Source organism: Mesoplodon mirus, assembly GCF_964341445.2.
Source record: "Mesoplodon mirus genome assembly, chromosome: 7".
Taxonomy (NCBI): Eukaryota; Metazoa; Chordata; class Mammalia; order Artiodactyla; family Ziphiidae; genus Mesoplodon; species Mesoplodon mirus.
In genome coordinates, this window is record NC_138983.1 from 119,122,285 (window position 1) to 119,139,067 (window position 16,783).

Here is a 16,783-nt window from a genome sequence, read left to right on the forward strand (position 1 = left end):
GTTTTATAGTTTTATATAGTTTCATATTTTTAATATATAATATTTCCACATAGCTATCCCCTGGAGTTTTGTTTGGGAAAGGGGTTAGGCAGTCTATCTTGTCAGCATCATTACAGATCTCCAAATTATCTTAGTATGGTTACACACACACGAAACAATCCTTTCCTGGTGGAAAACTCTCAAATTACATGAAAGGAGAAATAGTCTACAGATAGCTCATTTTCTCTGGGAATTAGTTTTATGGCAGGAATTTCTAAGCTTTTGTGCAAAACCTTAGTATCAGTCTTTTTTTAAAAAAAAACCTCAGTTCAGAGTTTTATTCATCATCAACCTTGAAATTAGCCAGTAACCATGCCTTACTTATTCTTAATGTAATTTTAAAATTATGCAAATTTGAAATTGTACAGGTTAACAGTATTAAGGTTCTTACTCTAGTAAAATCAGAAATACTGTGAAAACCAAACCTTTTGTCAAGAATCCCATAATTTGAAGCTGGCAGGCTGTGCGAATTACAAATTTTATATTTGCTTCTATGCCTTTTACAATTGTAAACAAATACCTGTCAGCCTTTGTCAGTATCATGTGAACTGTGCTGTTTCCAGACATCTGATGTCTGTGTGATTTTTGTTGACTGTAGTGCTGATATTTTAAACTGTGGTTATAATTTAATATCATTTTAAAGCCTACGACAGTTTCAGCCAAGCATTCATTAAGTGTTAATGCCGAAAAATGCATCCGAAAGCGAGTTATTTTGGGACAGAAGTTAAATGTGACAGAATGCAATGAAGAAAGCCAAAAACCTATCATGATTTGTATTACTGTTAATTTAGGAGACAGAACTGAATCATTAGCCAGAATGCCAACAATATTAAAGCAGCACTAAACTGTACATACCTTTAAGTTCATGACAGTCGATGTGTAACCAAGCAAGGATGATGGATAAAATGCTGGCATTAGGGGCTAATACGGCTGTAATGTGTCCCTAAGTCAGTTCAGATTATCGTCTGTTGTAAGCCATGGAGTATCTTTGATTATTTGAAAAGTGGACATAGTAATGTAAAAAGTTTCACTTCAAATGTTTGTTCTAATTATATTTTGCAACAAAAATATGATATGAGGATTATAGATTTACAAACTATAAGAACCCACTCCCTACTTTACATTTTGTTTCATTGAGAATATAATTAGAATTATGGGACTTCAACAATTTCAAATCTTTGAGAATGTATTCCTCATAAAATGTGATCACTTTATGTTTAATATATGTGTATGTATCTATGTATTTACATATGTATATACACACACATATGTACACATTTCCCCTATTAATTTACTCTTATATAACCAACCACTTATAAAGACACTAAAAGCTGACAGCTGTCAGTACTGCTTTGGGGCTGTATATAAGCATAAGTCACATAACTTTCGCACTTTCAATCCCCAACTCTCCACATGTATTATTATATCAGTGTACCCATATTTTGATCAGCTATCAGTTTTAGATTGAAGGTTCTATAGTTGTTGCTTTTGTATCCTTTTTCCTTTGATAGGTTGCCTCCCACTGTGTGCTTTGTAGAGTTGTTCCCTGTGTATGTGATAAGCATAAAAAACAACAAACACTTCCCATTTTAAGGATAGGTTTTGTTTACCAAATCCATTTTCAGGTCAACTAGTTGGCATTTGGAATTTGTTTTCCTATGGAAATACTGTTATACACGGTGGCTAAATTTTTCGGGCCAACCCACAGAACCTGTTTCTTCACAACTAACTTCATCACCATTTATAGCCTGGTTTCTTTGAGAAAATGCATTGCAACTTCTAACTTTTATTACCAGATCAAGAACTCCTTAACTCCTTGGGCCCACCTACTGCACACACAAAATGCACACACCCCACATACACTATGGGGACACTCCACTTTGCAGTCTGGCATTGGGAATATATATACTACTGATTTTCAATGCAGATAATTTCATGTTAGATAGGAGCCTGGGAATTCTGTGATGCTGAAAAGGAGTTAGAAGATGAGGCCCAACAGGAACATCGTCCACTTTGTTCTTGCCTGTAGCCTTTGGGTTGTGGCTCTAGTGGAGTTGGGAGCAGCAGGGACGTTCAATAAGGATGTGAACTCTGTTCAAATGGGATATAGAATTGGTGGCAGCTCCCGTGTTTTAACTGAAAACAAGTGGGCAGTGCCAGATCAGCTGTGGTGCAAAATCAGATGCTGATAAAGGACATCTATGAAAAGCCTACAGCTAACGTTATGCTTAAAGCTGAAGAATGAAATGCCTTTCTCCTAAGATTAGGAACAAGGCAGGGATGTCTGTTCTCACCACCCTACTAACATCATGCTGGAAGTCTTTGTGTAATGAAGCAAAAAAAGAAAAAAGAGGACTTCCCTGGTGGCACAGTGGTTAAGTATCCGCCTGCCAATGCAGGGGACACGGGTTCGATCCCAGGTCCAGGAAGATCCCACATGCTGTGGAGCAACTAAGCCCGTGCGCCACAACTACTGAGCCTGCACTCTAGAGCCCGTGAGCCACAACTAGTGAGCCCGTGCGCCACAACTTCTGAAGCCCACGTGCCCTAGAGCCTGCGTGCCACAACTACTGAGCCCACTGCAACTGCTGAAGTCCGTGCTCTCTAGGGCCCGTGTACCACAGCTACTGAGCCCGTGTGCTACAACTACTGAAGCCCACACACCTAGAGCCCATGCTCCACAAGAGAAGCCATTGCAATGAGAAGCCTGCGTGCCTCAATGAAGAATAGCCCCTGCTCGCCTCAACTAGAGAAAGCCCATGCGCAGCAACGAAAACCCAGTGCAGCCAAAAATAAATAAAATTTTTAAAAATAAGTAAAATAAAATAAAATAATGAAAAAAATTTAAAAGGCATACAGGTTGAAAAGAAAGAAAACTGTCTTGTTTTTAGATGATGATTTACATAGAAAATTACAAGGACTCTATTAAAAAAATCTTAGAACTAAGTGAGTTTAGCAAGGTCCTAGGATACAAGGTCAACACACAAAAATCAATTGTATTTCTGTGTACCAGGAATGAACAGTTGGAAAACAAAAAAATTTTTTGAAAGAACATTTACAAAAAAAACATTTACAATAGCTCCTCAAATTGAAATTTTGAGGTTTAAATCTAATAAAATACGTATATAGCATCAGTATCCTGAAAGTTATAGAACTCTGATGAAAGAGAGCAAAGACCTAAGTAGTAGAGAGACATACTGTATTCATGGATTGGAAGACAACATAGTAAAGATGTCAGTTTTTATTGATATATAGATTTAATACATTTCCCATTAAAATCTCAGCAGGATTTTTTCTAGATACAGACAAGCTGATTCTAAACTTTTTACAGAAAAACAAATGAACTAGAATAGCCAAACAATTTTAGAAGAGAAAGATAAAGCTGGAAGACATATGTATAGTACAGATCTTAAAACTTGATGCTACAGTAATCAAGACAGTGTAATATTAGCAAAAACAGACATGTAGATGAGTGAAATGGAATTAAGAGTTCAGTGGTAGACCCATTAAAAATATATCTAGTTGAGTTTTTTTTTGGAAGAGCTTTACTGAGATATAATTCACATACCATACAGTTTACTCATTGAAAGTATACATTTTTTTAGTATATTCAGAGAGTTGTGCAACCATCACCATGGTTTTGTTCTATTTTCTAGCTTTATTGAGATATAATTGACAGCTAACATTGTGTAAGTTTAAGGTGTACAACGTGATGGTTTGATACACATCTCAGTTGCAAAATGATTACCACAATAGGGTTAACCTCACATCATTCCTTTTGTGTGTGTGTGTGGTTAAAACATTTAAGATTACTCTCAGCAAATTTCAAATGTATAATACAGTATTATATCTGTAGTCACCATGTTTTACAGTAGATCCTCAGACCCTATTCATCTTATAGCTGAAAGTTTACACCCTTTGACCATCCTCCCCATTTCCTTTAGCCCCCACCACTACTCTCTGTTTCTACGAGTTTGACTTTTTTAGATTCCACATATATCATATAAGTGATGTCATACACTGTTTGTCTATCTCTGTCTTATTTATTTCACTTAGCATAATCTCCTCAAGGTCTATTTATGTTTCACAAATGGCAGGATTTTCTTCTATTTTATTGCTGAATAGCATTCCATTGTGTGTGTATCTGTACACACACACACACACACACACACACCACGTCTTATTCATCCATGGACATACACTTGGGTTGTCTCCATATCTTGGCTATTGTGAATAATGCTGCAGTGAACATGGGAGTGCAGATATTTCTTTGACGTAGTTATTTCATTTCCTTTAAATGCATGCCTAGAAATCAGATTACTAGGTCATATGGTAGTTCTATTTTTAATTTGTTGAGGAACCTCCATACTGTATTACATTGTGGCTATACTCTTCAGATCTTCTGCCCATTTTTAAATTGGGATGTTTGGTTTTTTTGATGTTGATTTGTATAAGCTGTTTATATATTTTGGAGATTAATCCCTTATTGGTCGTATCATTTGAAGATATTTTCTCCCATTCAGTAGATTGTCTTTTCATTTTGTCAGTGGTTTTCTTTGCTATATGCAAAAGCTTTTAAGTTTAATTAGGTCCCATTTGTTTATTTTTGCTTTTATTTCCTTTGCTTTATGAGACAGATTTTAAAAGTATTGCTGTGGTGTCAAAGAGTGTTCTGTTTTCTTCTGGGAGTTTTATGGTTTCAGGTCTTACAGTTAGGTCTCTAATCCATTTTGAGTTTATTTTTGTATATGGTGTTAGAGAATGTTCTAATTTCATTCTTTTACATGTAGTATCCAGTTTTCCCAGCACCATTTACTGAAGAGACTGTCTTTTCTCCATTGTATATTCTTGTCTTCTTTGTCATAGATTAATTGACCATAGGTGTGTGGGTTTGTTTCTGGGCTCTCTATTCTGTTCCATTAATCTATGTGTCTGTTTTTAGGCCAGTACCATACTGTTTTGGTTACTGTAGCTTTGTAATATAGTCTGAGTCAGGGAGATTGATACTTCCAGTTCTATTCTTCTTTCTCAAGTTATTTTGGCTCTTTGGGATCTTTTGTGTTTCCATACAAATTAAAACAATTTTTGTTCTAGTTTTGTGAAAAATGCCACTGGTAATTTGATAGGGTTTGCATTGAGTCTGTAGATTGCCTTGGGTAGTATGGTCATTTTAACAATATTAATTCTTCGAACCCATGAACACAGTGTATGTTTCCATGTCTTTGTGTTGTCTTTAATTTCTTTGATCAGTGTCTTATAGTTTTCTGAGTACAGGTCTTTTACCTCCTTAGGTACATTTACCCCTAGGTATTTTATTCTTTTTGATGCGATTGTAAATGGAATTGTTTTTCTTAATTTGTCTTTTTGGTTTGTTGTTACTGTATAGAAATGTAGGCTGTGACTCCAAAGGCACAGCAACATGGGAGTTTCTTTTGGATGATGAACCTATTTTGTATCCTGGTTATGGTAGTGGGTACACAAACTTATACATGTGTTAAGATTCATAGACCTGTATACCAAAAAGGCAAAAGTCAGATGCTTATTGATTGGGGAGCTCCCTCTAATTAGCAGACCAGGAAACAAATAAATTGGCAGAAATACCCATCATGAAATCATGAGATGAAAAAAAACCAAACAAAAACAGAGTAACTTTTTCTTAAAGTTTTCTTCTCACAGTTTTAGGCTCACTTTTAAAATCTTTTTTCCTCCTAATACCTTCTCCGAGACATGTCTTCACTGTTCTCTAAATTTTTTTTCTTTTTTATAGAACATATAGTTTAAATCTAAAAAAAAAAAAAACCTCCAAAGAACTGCTCAGATTGTCTTATTATTTTGGAGTTTTGCAGGATTGACTATTTCTTCTTATAAGTACTGTCCACAGGGTTTGTAAATCTTTGCTCCAGATTTTTTTCTCTAGTGATACTTGTACCACTGTATGACCATATGTGTCTCTGGTTCAGTGGTAGCCATCTTATGCATGCTGAGTTGATTTCATTCTGAGTTTTAAAGTTTCTATTATATTTGAGTTTCTTCCTAGTACAAAGAATAAGAAAAGCATACCTGTTGACAACTTGTGATAGAAAAAGTTTGAAAGGAACTGTAAAATAAGGAGGAATCCTGAGCATGGTGCGTTTATCTAAAGACTAAATATGGGACTAGAATGTATAAGGGGAACTTGAGTGTAGGAACCAAAAGTTAATCTTCTGTATATATTCAACATTTGTCAAATTCTTACTAGAATACTCTCTTCAGCTCTGAACTTGGCAACTTAAGCAAGATGTGGAAATAATTGGCAAGGTTCCTGAGAGGAGCAATGAAAACTATTAGAGAATGAAAATAAAGCCTTTAAGAGAAGGTTAAAAGAATTGAGGTTTCCTAGGGAAGAAAGTGAAGAGCTGGAACACGGATGGTAACTCTTCATTTTGACTGACCAGGTGGCAAAAAAAAGGAATGTCCTAAATTTTCTGGAGGGATTTATTAGCATGTGAACTTTACTCTGCATTCCGAGATGATTGAGACCATATTGTATGCACTCGCTTCTTCCCTGGGCTTTTCTCATGTCACACTTTCTGGTTCTCTCTCTAGCATTTGACACATTTGTATTTTGACTCCTTTTCTTGGAGGGGGCGGGTTTCTCCTTGACTCTCAGTTTCTTATCTTTCTTTTCCTCTTTTTCCCCCTCCTCCTTGGTGAAATCTCATGACTTTTGCTTCTGTCTTGTTCATGTCAAATCCATCCTTTACACACAGGCACCAGCAAGATCTATCCAAAATAAACATACCATGTCACTTTCCTACTCAGAATCCTTTAGAAGCTTCCCGTAGCTTCAACAGCAACCACTGTCCTCCAGGGTCTGGATCCAGGAGAGGGGCAGTGAAGTGACAGGTGCTCATAACTCCTGGCCAGAAACATCTCTGTGTCAACCCACCCACTATGAGCATGCTAGTTTACCCACCGTGTCAGGAAACAGGGAGTGCGCTTATAGGACAGCTCAAGCTCCTTAGGAGAGCATGAGAGACCTCCATGCTTGGTCCCCTGTCTGCCTCTATAGCCCCTAGCACCGCATCCCACCCTGGACTGTGAGTTTTGTTTTTCTTGCATCTTCTGTTACACATGGCTTGCAGTTCTCAGGATTTGTCTTTTTTTAATAATAAAAATATGAAGGGAAGTTACAAGCTTTTTAAATTAGGAGAGTTGCTTGGTATATTTTATAAGGAGGTTTTACGTACTTTTTAAGACAAAAAATGCTGGATTTCCTGAATTTTGTCCCATAGTATCTTCAGAGCGATTTGCCATTTTAGTTTTGAGTTTGTCTGGATTGGGTATTGATGAGATAAAAACAGAAAACAAAGTTAGTATATATTTATTGAATACTAGGGAACAAATCCATTAAGAACTGTAATTCTTCTTTGTGGATTCGTAAAATGTTAGAGAGAACAGGCCCTTAGATATCATCTGCTTCAGTCTCTCATGGTACAGATGAGAAGAAAACCGAGGCCCTTGAGAGGCTTGCCCAGGACACAGCAGACAGTATGGCAGATTCATCTAGAGCCCACATGGCCTCAGGGTTGTACTACACCAGTTCTCCTTTTACTGCAGGGGTTTCCTCCCTCCTTCCTTCCCTCCCTCCCTCGTTCCCTCTCTTTCTTCCTACCTACCTACCTATCTGTATTTTTTTAAGCAGAGGAAACTTACTTCTTTTTAAGTAAAATATATCCATTTACCTTTTTCTGTGAAATGCCTCAAATTTATACAAAAATAGAAAAGGAAAGTGCCTGTTCAGATAACCAATTGGTGTGGGTATATATTTGTGTATTACATAAATGTACTGAATATATGTATATATATGTTTTTATATTTAATATTCACATAAGGTGAATTAGATTATTGAGTGGCAGGAATTCATAGTTGATTCATTTAACTTCTTGGGTTTAATGCTTACTCTTACGTTTAAAAAAGTTGAATGGCTCTTAAGTTTTCTTATAACTTCCAAATCATAATAATTACCAACACTTGAATAGTTCTTATTCTCTACCAGTCAGTTGTGGTTGCAAGTACATATGTTAAGTACACACTCATATGTAATTGTTGCAACTATTATGTGAGGTTGGTACAGTTACTGTTGAGGAAATTAAGGCAGGAGGGTGTAGTGGCCCAAGGTGATACCATTAGTAAAATATGGAGCTGGGATTGAAGCCAGGGAATCTGGCTCCACAGTCCATGCTTATGACCCCTGTACATCACTATATGGTGTCTCTGTGCTTTATCTTGTTACTGCTTTGAATGAGATTTAATAAAAATGTTTAAGGAAGCCTCTCTCTTCTTTCTTGATGTTTTAAAAAATAAAATATGAGTAACAAATGTTTAACTTATAAAAGAACAACTCTTGTTAAAATGATAAATTCGTTCCAAGGAAAATTAAGAAGTTCACTAATTATTGATAGTAGTTCTATTAATATTGTATATAGTGTTTATGGACCAAAAGAATCTAAATCAAACTGAAGTTACTCCTAGGACTCTATAATCTTTACAGTTGTATTGTGGCTTTAAAAAATATTATTCAGAAACAAACCAGAATAACTTTTTTAGGTAGAATTTAATGAGAACATGATTCTGGATGATTCTGTTTTGTCAGGTCCTCTTCTGGATGCTGTATTTTAAGAAAAGCCCAACCAGACTGAGGGAAGGGATTTAGAACTATGTCATTACGTAAGAAAAATTTGGAGGGCCTGGGTATGCTCAGCCTGGAGAAGAAAGAACATTCTCAAATATATGAACAGCTATTGTTTAGAAGGATTCACTAACTAAACTCATAGAAACAGAGAATAGAAAAGTGGTTGCCAGGGGCTTAGGGGAGGTTGGGAAATAGGGAGGTGAATAGGTAAAAGGGTATAAAATTTCAGCTCTGAGATGATTAAGGACTGAGGATCTAATGTAAATCATGGTGACTGCAGTGATAATGCTGTATTGCTGAGAGAGTAGAACTTACATGTTCTCACTAAAAATAGTAAATATATGAGGTTACAGATGTGTTAACTAAATGCGAGGAGTCCTTTCACAGTGTATACGTATATCAAATCATCACGATGTATGCTTTAAATATCTTACAATTTTATTTGTCAGTTATACCTCGGTAGAGCCAGAGAGAAAAAAAGGATTTGACTTCATGGGATAGAATTGGAGCAGTAGGTGGAAAGTTACAGAGTGACAGACTTTTAGCTCAGTAGAAGCCGAGTGTGAAATTGGCTGGCTTCAGCAGTGAGGATTTCTGTGTCAGGAAGTTTTCAAGCAAAAGCTGGGTAACCCGTGGGAAAAGGATGTTGCAGAGCAGATTCATAGTTTAGTTGGACTAGATGACTTTTTAGTTCCCTTTTCACAGTCCCTGGCATATTAATATGCACTCAATAAATAACTGTTAAATTAGTGCCTTTTAAAAACATGGAACGGGAGAAATATTCTTCACTCTTTATTTTAAACCAGTGTGACTCTCTTTTTTTTTTAATGTACGAAGAACTCTTTTTAAATTAATTAATTAATTATTTTTTGGCTGTGTTGCATCTTAGTTGCTGCACGTGGGCTTTCTCTAGTTGCATCGAGCTGGGGCTACTCTTCATTGCAGTGTGTGGGCTTCTCATTGTGGTGGCTTCTTGTTGCAGAGCACTGGCTCTAGGTGCACGGGCTTCAGTAGTTGTGGCACATGGGCTCAGTAGTTGTGGCTCGCGGGCTCTAGAGCTCAGGCTTAGTAGTTGTGGCACACAGACTTAGTTGCTCCACAGCATGTGGGATCTTCCCGGACCAGGGGTCGAACCCGTGTCCCCTGCATTGGCAGGTGGATTCTTAACCACTGTGCCACCAGGGAAGTCCCAAACCAATGTGACTCTTAAAGTGACTTATTTGATTCTGTCCTGATTATAAGGAGAGATTGAGAGGGAAAAATATTTAACTTTAGATGTCAGTTTGGTTACTTTCTGGTTCCTCTTATATACTGTGAGGCTTTATAAATTGTGTTGCGCTCTCCAGGAAAAGGTAAGGAACTTGCATGGCTGTTATATAAATCATACTATATAAGTTTAAAATGCATACATTTTTGTATGTGTGCATATCTGAGTTTATTAACTTGTAAGCTCTTTGGTATTAGGATTTGTATTTTTATGTTTCCTCTCACAGCATCTAGTTCATACCTCTTAAAAATAATATTTGAAAGTGATTTCAAACTCTGTATATGTGTGTGTGTGTGTGTGTGTGTGTGTGTGTGTGTGTTGGGTATGGGGGGTTGTCCCTAATTCTCATTATTATTCAGAAATACAGTCCTATCACTGATGTATGCTAATGCTGATTTTTAAATTTAGAAATTAGTTAATTTAATTAATTCAAGTCAATTTTGAGTTGTGTTGAATGTAGAGGGGAGCATATTCAATGTTTGTTGCTTTTGTAGGTGCATGTGAGGGAACCTTGGCTTGCTCCACCTGTCACCTCATCTTTGAACAGCACATATTTGAGAAATTAGAAGCAATCAGTGATGAGGAGAATGACATGCTTGATCTGGCATATGGACTAACAGATAGGTAAGATTTTTGGACCACTTCCATTGTAATAATAACCTAGGAGGATAAAAGTTTTATTAGTTCATGTCTGTCTCTGACCAGAGACATATAATATGCATGCATGTAATAGGGTTCTCCCATGTAGATAGATAACAGTCACAGACTTTGAATATTAAATATGTGACATTTCTCTTATGTATTCTACAGTTTAACCCTCATGAAACTTTTAACAAAAGTAAAAAAAAAAAATTAATTGGAAGTATTAGAAGCATAAGTTCTAGATCCTAATAAATCTTCTTTCATCTATTTTTATTCCAGGAATTAATATTTATCACAATTTAATGAGTTGGGATTAAATTTAATGCTTTTTATGGTATTCTTGATGGACAGATTTGATAATTGAAAGAAATTATAATGAAAAATTTTACCTACTTGAGAGAATACAATTTTTAAAAAAACTTAATATATAATAGTAATTATGTTAAAATGAATACTTCTGTTTCTAACTGTACATTAAAGTAAATTAATCATAGTTTATTCTTGTTTTTAATAAGTAGAATTACTCTTAAAAGTGGTAAGATTTATAGTAGCAAGAGATATCAAGTGATACTTTATTTATTTTTTTTTAATTATCTAGTCTTTTGGTTTGAGTTAGGGAAGATAGGTAGTTAATTTACTGTTTCAAGAGACAAGATAACAAGAGTTTATTTAATTAAGATTGGCTTTGGTGTTTAACTGTAATTTGGTGGCCCTAATGAAAAATAGTTTAAAAAAAATAAGGAATAATAGTAATAATCATAGCTTTATTTCATGTAACCACAATTTTATTAGATCCTTAAGATAAACCCTCTTATCTAATAATTCTCAAAAAGTTTTTAGGTCATTGGTATTTATTGTGGCTGCCATATGCCTGTCTCCCCTCACATCTTCAGGTGCCACATTCTCTATCAACACGTCCTTTTTTTTTCTAAAGGATAACACACAGAATACACTCAATGTTGTGTTAATCTGGTTCTGAAAATTGTTTCTTTCAATGTGAGGGGTAAATCATAGCTAACTGCTTGCCCTTTTATTCAGGTGAAATTTGTAGGTGCATGTAACAGATAATATTCTGAATGAAAAGAAAATAAAATGAGAGGAAATGGAGAGCTACATTTAGGAGAGATACATGAGTGTGAGAAGATACAAGAGACCTATTGTAAATGTAAACTAGCCAAGAACTTTGATGATAAAATTCAGAAGTTTTAGAACAAGATAATGGAAAGCAAGAAATAGCTTTTATGGCATTTTATAGCTGATATTCTTAAGTACACAGAATTTTAGTAGAAATGCTTTGTGGGGAAAGAGTATAATGCTTTTCACAGGTAGGATTTAGAAAACACTGACATATTTGGAATTAAAATAATTTTGTTCAAAGATAGAAACTGCATGTAAACTTCTATTTCTAGGGTACCATATACTTCCAAACAAAGAAACAAGGAAACTCAGTCTTTAGTTCTTAGGTTTGTTTATTTATTTATTTACTTACTTACTTACTTACTTACTTATTTGGCTGCACCAGGTCTTAGTTGAGGCACGTGGGATCTTCATTGCCATGTGCGGGATCTTCATTGCAGCATGTGGGATCTTTAGTTGCAGCATGTGGGATCTTTAGTTGTGGCTTGCAAATTCTTAGTTGTGGCATCCGTGTGGGATCTAGTTCCCTGACCAGGGATCAAACCCTGGCCCTCTGCATTGGGAGCATGGAGTCTTAACCACTTGACCACCAGGGCAGTCCCATAGGTTTATTTTTAAAATTAAGTGCTATGTAAATGTCTATAATTTTTAAGATAAAACAGCATCATTTTAATGTTTATTTTAGGGTGTACTTAACCTTGATTAGTGATGGATTGTTGATACATGGGCTCATATGGCACTTATTGTACTGGTTACATGTCTCCTTTTCCCCATTAGAGCAGGGGCCATGTCTTATTTCATCATTGTGTCTCCATTGCCTGATTCACAAAAGGCGTCACCAGCTGTTTTTGGAATTAGTGGTTGGTAGAGAGATTCAGGAATTATCTGTGAATCTATTTTTGATGGTTGTCATTGCTCCCTGCTACCAATTTCCATGGATAATCTACACAGAGGCCTCAGTTTCCATATTTGTAAAATGAGGATAATAATAGTACCTACCTCATAGGGTTTTTGTGTCATGTCAACTAATAAATGTATGTGAAGCTCATTGAACAGTGTCTGGTGAAGAAAGCATTCATTAAATGGTTGTTGTTGGCATTCTGACTATAATAATATTAATTCAAATGCCAGAAACTTACTATAATGCCTACAAACTTAACAAAGATTACTTCTAACCTTCAGAGTTAGGCAGTATTATCACCATTATATAGAACAAAGCTTAGTTCTTGTGGATTTGCTCAAGGCCACACAGCTAAAGAATGACAGAGCCCTGGTTTGAATCAGTTACGTTAGACCCCAAAACCCTTGGTTTTTTACTATTTGAAGCTTCTTCTCTGCATTGAAAACCAAACTTTAGAAGTAAAGTTAACATAACACCTAGTATATTTCCACTGTCAGGTGTATATGGAGAAAATGTCTTCAAGGTTTGCACAAGTGTGAGATTTTGTAGGATTAATAGTGAAATCAAGGAAGACTTGCTGTCCATCTCCTTCTGTAGAGGTGTAAGACACTTTCTACACTGGTAGACCCTAGAGCCAGAGACCTTCCAGGAGGAAGTAGGGGAGTGAGAACAGCCACAGTGCCACTGCCTTATCTTCTAAGGTTATAGAACCAGCGAGGGCCTTCGGTGCCACCCCTCCCTGTGCCCCCCCCCACACACACACAGTTCTTGTTCTTCTGTTACTACACTTACTTTATTCTGCCCTGTATCACTGGTAGCTCTTTCTCTCCTGTTCCCCTTACTAAAAGTTCCTTGAAGGCTAGCATTACCCTACTCATCTTTGTATGGACACCAAGAGTAACCAACAGTCTCTCTAGGGCTCACCACAGACCTAATGAATTTGTCTAAATTGGCTTGCCTTATTTTTTCTCTTGCAGACAGAGCTTAATGCATAATTGAGTATTGTCAAGGCTGCTTCTATTCAACAAATAGGAATTATTGGTAAAAGGGGATTTTTTTTCTATCAGCAATCAATATTTCCCATGGCAGTAGTACTTACTCCTTACTCAGAAACCTCCCAGTGGTCCCTCATTGCTCACCAGTAAAAACCTGAACCCCTTCACTGGTGTTCAGAGCTGTCCATGGCTTGGCCACCTTTCTAGCCCATTACTCCCTTGTCCTCGTCTGGCCTGCACAGCAGCCAGGCCAAAAACCCATATTGCCTCAAACATGCCTTGAATCCCTATTAGCTTTGCCTCAAATGCCATTCTCCTCTTAAGTTCTAGCCAGCCTTCAAAGCCCATTAGAAACACCATCTCGCCTGTAAGAAGTCAGTGCTTTCTCCTCAGCCCTTTCAGCTTTCTCTCTCTGTGGCATTTGTCGTCTCACATGTTAATTATCTGCAAATGTGTCTCAGCTCTTCTATTTGATTGAAAGTTCACGCCTTAATACTGATATTAGCAACTAATCCTCATGGCAGTCCTGTGAGGAACCCACTTATTATCCATCTTTAGGATGAGGTTGGGAAACTAATATCTGGCATGGTTAAGAAAGTTGCTGGTGAACACGTCATGTTCAGTGCTGGATTCTGGACCACTGCTCTGTTTGGCTCTAACCCCTGCATCCCTGGCACCCAGCATGTAAGAGGTGTTCAGTAAGGATCGAAGTGAGTTGCTGTTCTTTTGCAAACCCACTGACATTTAGTTCTGTGCCTTTTGATGCTCAGCAGGTGCTTGACGAATGTGTTGACAAAACCAAGACCTACATACCACATTCCATCAAATTAAAGGCAGTTTGATTATAAGACTAATATAGTATTTATTTTTATGTGCCATTAAGAAGGAAAAAGCTCTGCTGATTAAAATGTGGTGTAAAAATGATCTTATCACTTAACGTTTTATGCATATTGAAAGAGCTATTTATACTTAGATTTAGAGCTATTTAGACAGATTTGTCCATCACTGTTTTAAAAGGAAAATATAAATAAAATTGGTCATAATACTGAAAAAAATACAAGAAAATGGAATTACAGTTATTCTTCCAATGACAAATATTTACTTTCCTAATATCAATTTATGCTGGGTCTCTGTATTGTTAATTTTTGTTTTGTAATCTTTTTGGACTTATTTTGAATGGTAATGAAATTCAACACATAGTATTAACATACTTCCCATAACTCAATTGAAGGGACACCTCTGTGACTGCCACCTCACAGTGTAGCTGTGATTATAAGATGGCATTGATTTTAAGATGCATTTGGTTTCAGAGATGTTAAAATTGTGGGAAAAATATGCATCTGATAATTGATGATTTACGTCTATGTGTTTATTGCAAATTTCTTGTTTTAAAGGCTTTAAAAAGTGTAGCTTTCTTTCATAGACTGTATGTTTTTAATTATCTGGGAATTGATTAGTCATTCTCTTGGCATTGCTAAAACCTCAGTTCTCTTCTCCACTGCTGCGCCTTCTCATCATTTCATTGCTTGTCAGTCTTGTCACCAAAAAGCAGTAGTTCCAGTGAAACAATTAGTAGAAAGATTAAAATGAAGCTTTGGCATATCACACTTTTTGTTTTTCATGTTTACATTCTGTTATCCTGTAGTTGAAAGGGTTGGATGTATCTTTTTCTACTTAATGGAAATTTAAAAGGTAAATAAATCCCTATGCTTTGGGTAAGAAAAGGTCGTGGTAACTGCATTGCTTTGTGAATAATATATACTTAATACTAAATCATACCTCCCCCCTTTTTTTATACAGATCGCGGTTGGGCTGCCAAATCTGTTTGACAAAGGCTATGGACAATATGACTGTTCGAGTACCTGATGCTGTGTCTGATGCCAGAGAGTCCATTGATATGGGCATGAACTCCTCGAAGCTAGAATAAATAGGAATATTTTCACAACATTTTACCTATTTTTATAATTATTATTTCTTAATGTAATTAAATGAGAACATGGATGAATGCATTTATTATGACTAGATTTATTTCTTTAATTCACCTTGTAACTGCTGAATTTTGTAGTTCTGAAAGAATGCCATCTTTATTTTGATTAAATTATAAAAACAAATCAAATATTAGAAAGTAGTTAATATAATAAAACCTTATATATTTTACCTGTGTTTGATTAGCAACATTAGCAAAATGTTTTCACATAAATCTTATGCCTACTTACCTATAAAATAGGTTAAAAAAAGGTATCATTATCTCTGTTAGACGTGGTGGAGGCAGAGATGTAAAATGGCTTGTCTGGGTCCATACAACAAATTAGAAGGTCAGTACTAGAACTGTATCTTGTTATTACAAGTTATGTGTTGAGATCGAAAGTGGAGAAATTAGGAGTATCATATTTATAGCTGTAGTTAAATGTGAATGTGTATGGATGTATATTTAATTGCTCAGTAAGATGATTAATTCCAAAGATAGTTATGACCTTATAAATCATTATTTCAGAATTTTGCTTCAGTGAAAAGTGTACGTCTGAGCACAGGTAATGGAGCGCTGTCAAAGATGTTTGGTGTCAGTTCTGACTGAACTGGAGAAATAAACTAAAAATTACATGTCTTTATTTTTTTATCCTAATCAGAATGGCCTGTCTTTGTAATCTTTTAAAAATAATGCCTGTGACAGAATGGACATCTTATGGATTAGGTTTTCTCTGTCCTGAGCTGCAGAAGGAAGCGAGTGGGCTGCCATCCCCTTGGTGAGGACAGAGCCTCACAGTGTGCACTGAGCACGATGGGCACGGTCCTGGGGGTGGGGGGGTGGGCTCGAGCACCTCAGATCACTGTCTGTGCATGGCAGACCTTTGTACTTTATCTTTACTGTGAATACACTGGTAAATGATAATAAAGGGGTACAAAGTATGCTCTTGGAAGTATAATAAAACATTAGTTTGGACTAATGGTGGGGAAGGGCAGAAAAAACTAGTTAAAAGTGAATTATAAAGTTGAGTTAGCTTCAGGTACATCTGTGCACTTTGAGCATTTGTACAAATATTTGTCAAGTATGGTGTTGGACCTACAACGTTGTGTTATGTCCATTGGGGTACAGAGATGAACACGATCAGGAATGCCCTCAGGGAGCT

The 16,783-nt window shown here is 36.3% G+C and overlaps 1 protein-coding gene across 2 annotated transcripts in view; it reads left to right on the forward strand.

Annotated features, from left to right (window-relative positions):
* FDX1 (ferredoxin 1) overlaps positions 1 to 16,278 on the forward strand; it is a 35,882-nt gene extending 19,604 nt beyond the window's left edge. For both annotated transcript variants that reach the window (XM_082628970.1, XM_082628969.1), the window contains exons 3-4: positions 10,475 to 10,604; positions 15,456 to 16,278. In XM_082628970.1, the coding sequence (XP_082485096.1) occupies positions 10,475 to 10,604; positions 15,456 to 15,582 (257 nt within the window). In that variant the 3' untranslated portion in view covers positions 15,583 to 16,278. The remainder of the gene's footprint in view (positions 1 to 10,474; positions 10,605 to 15,455) is intronic.
* Positions 16,279 to 16,783: the final 505 nt, after the last annotated feature.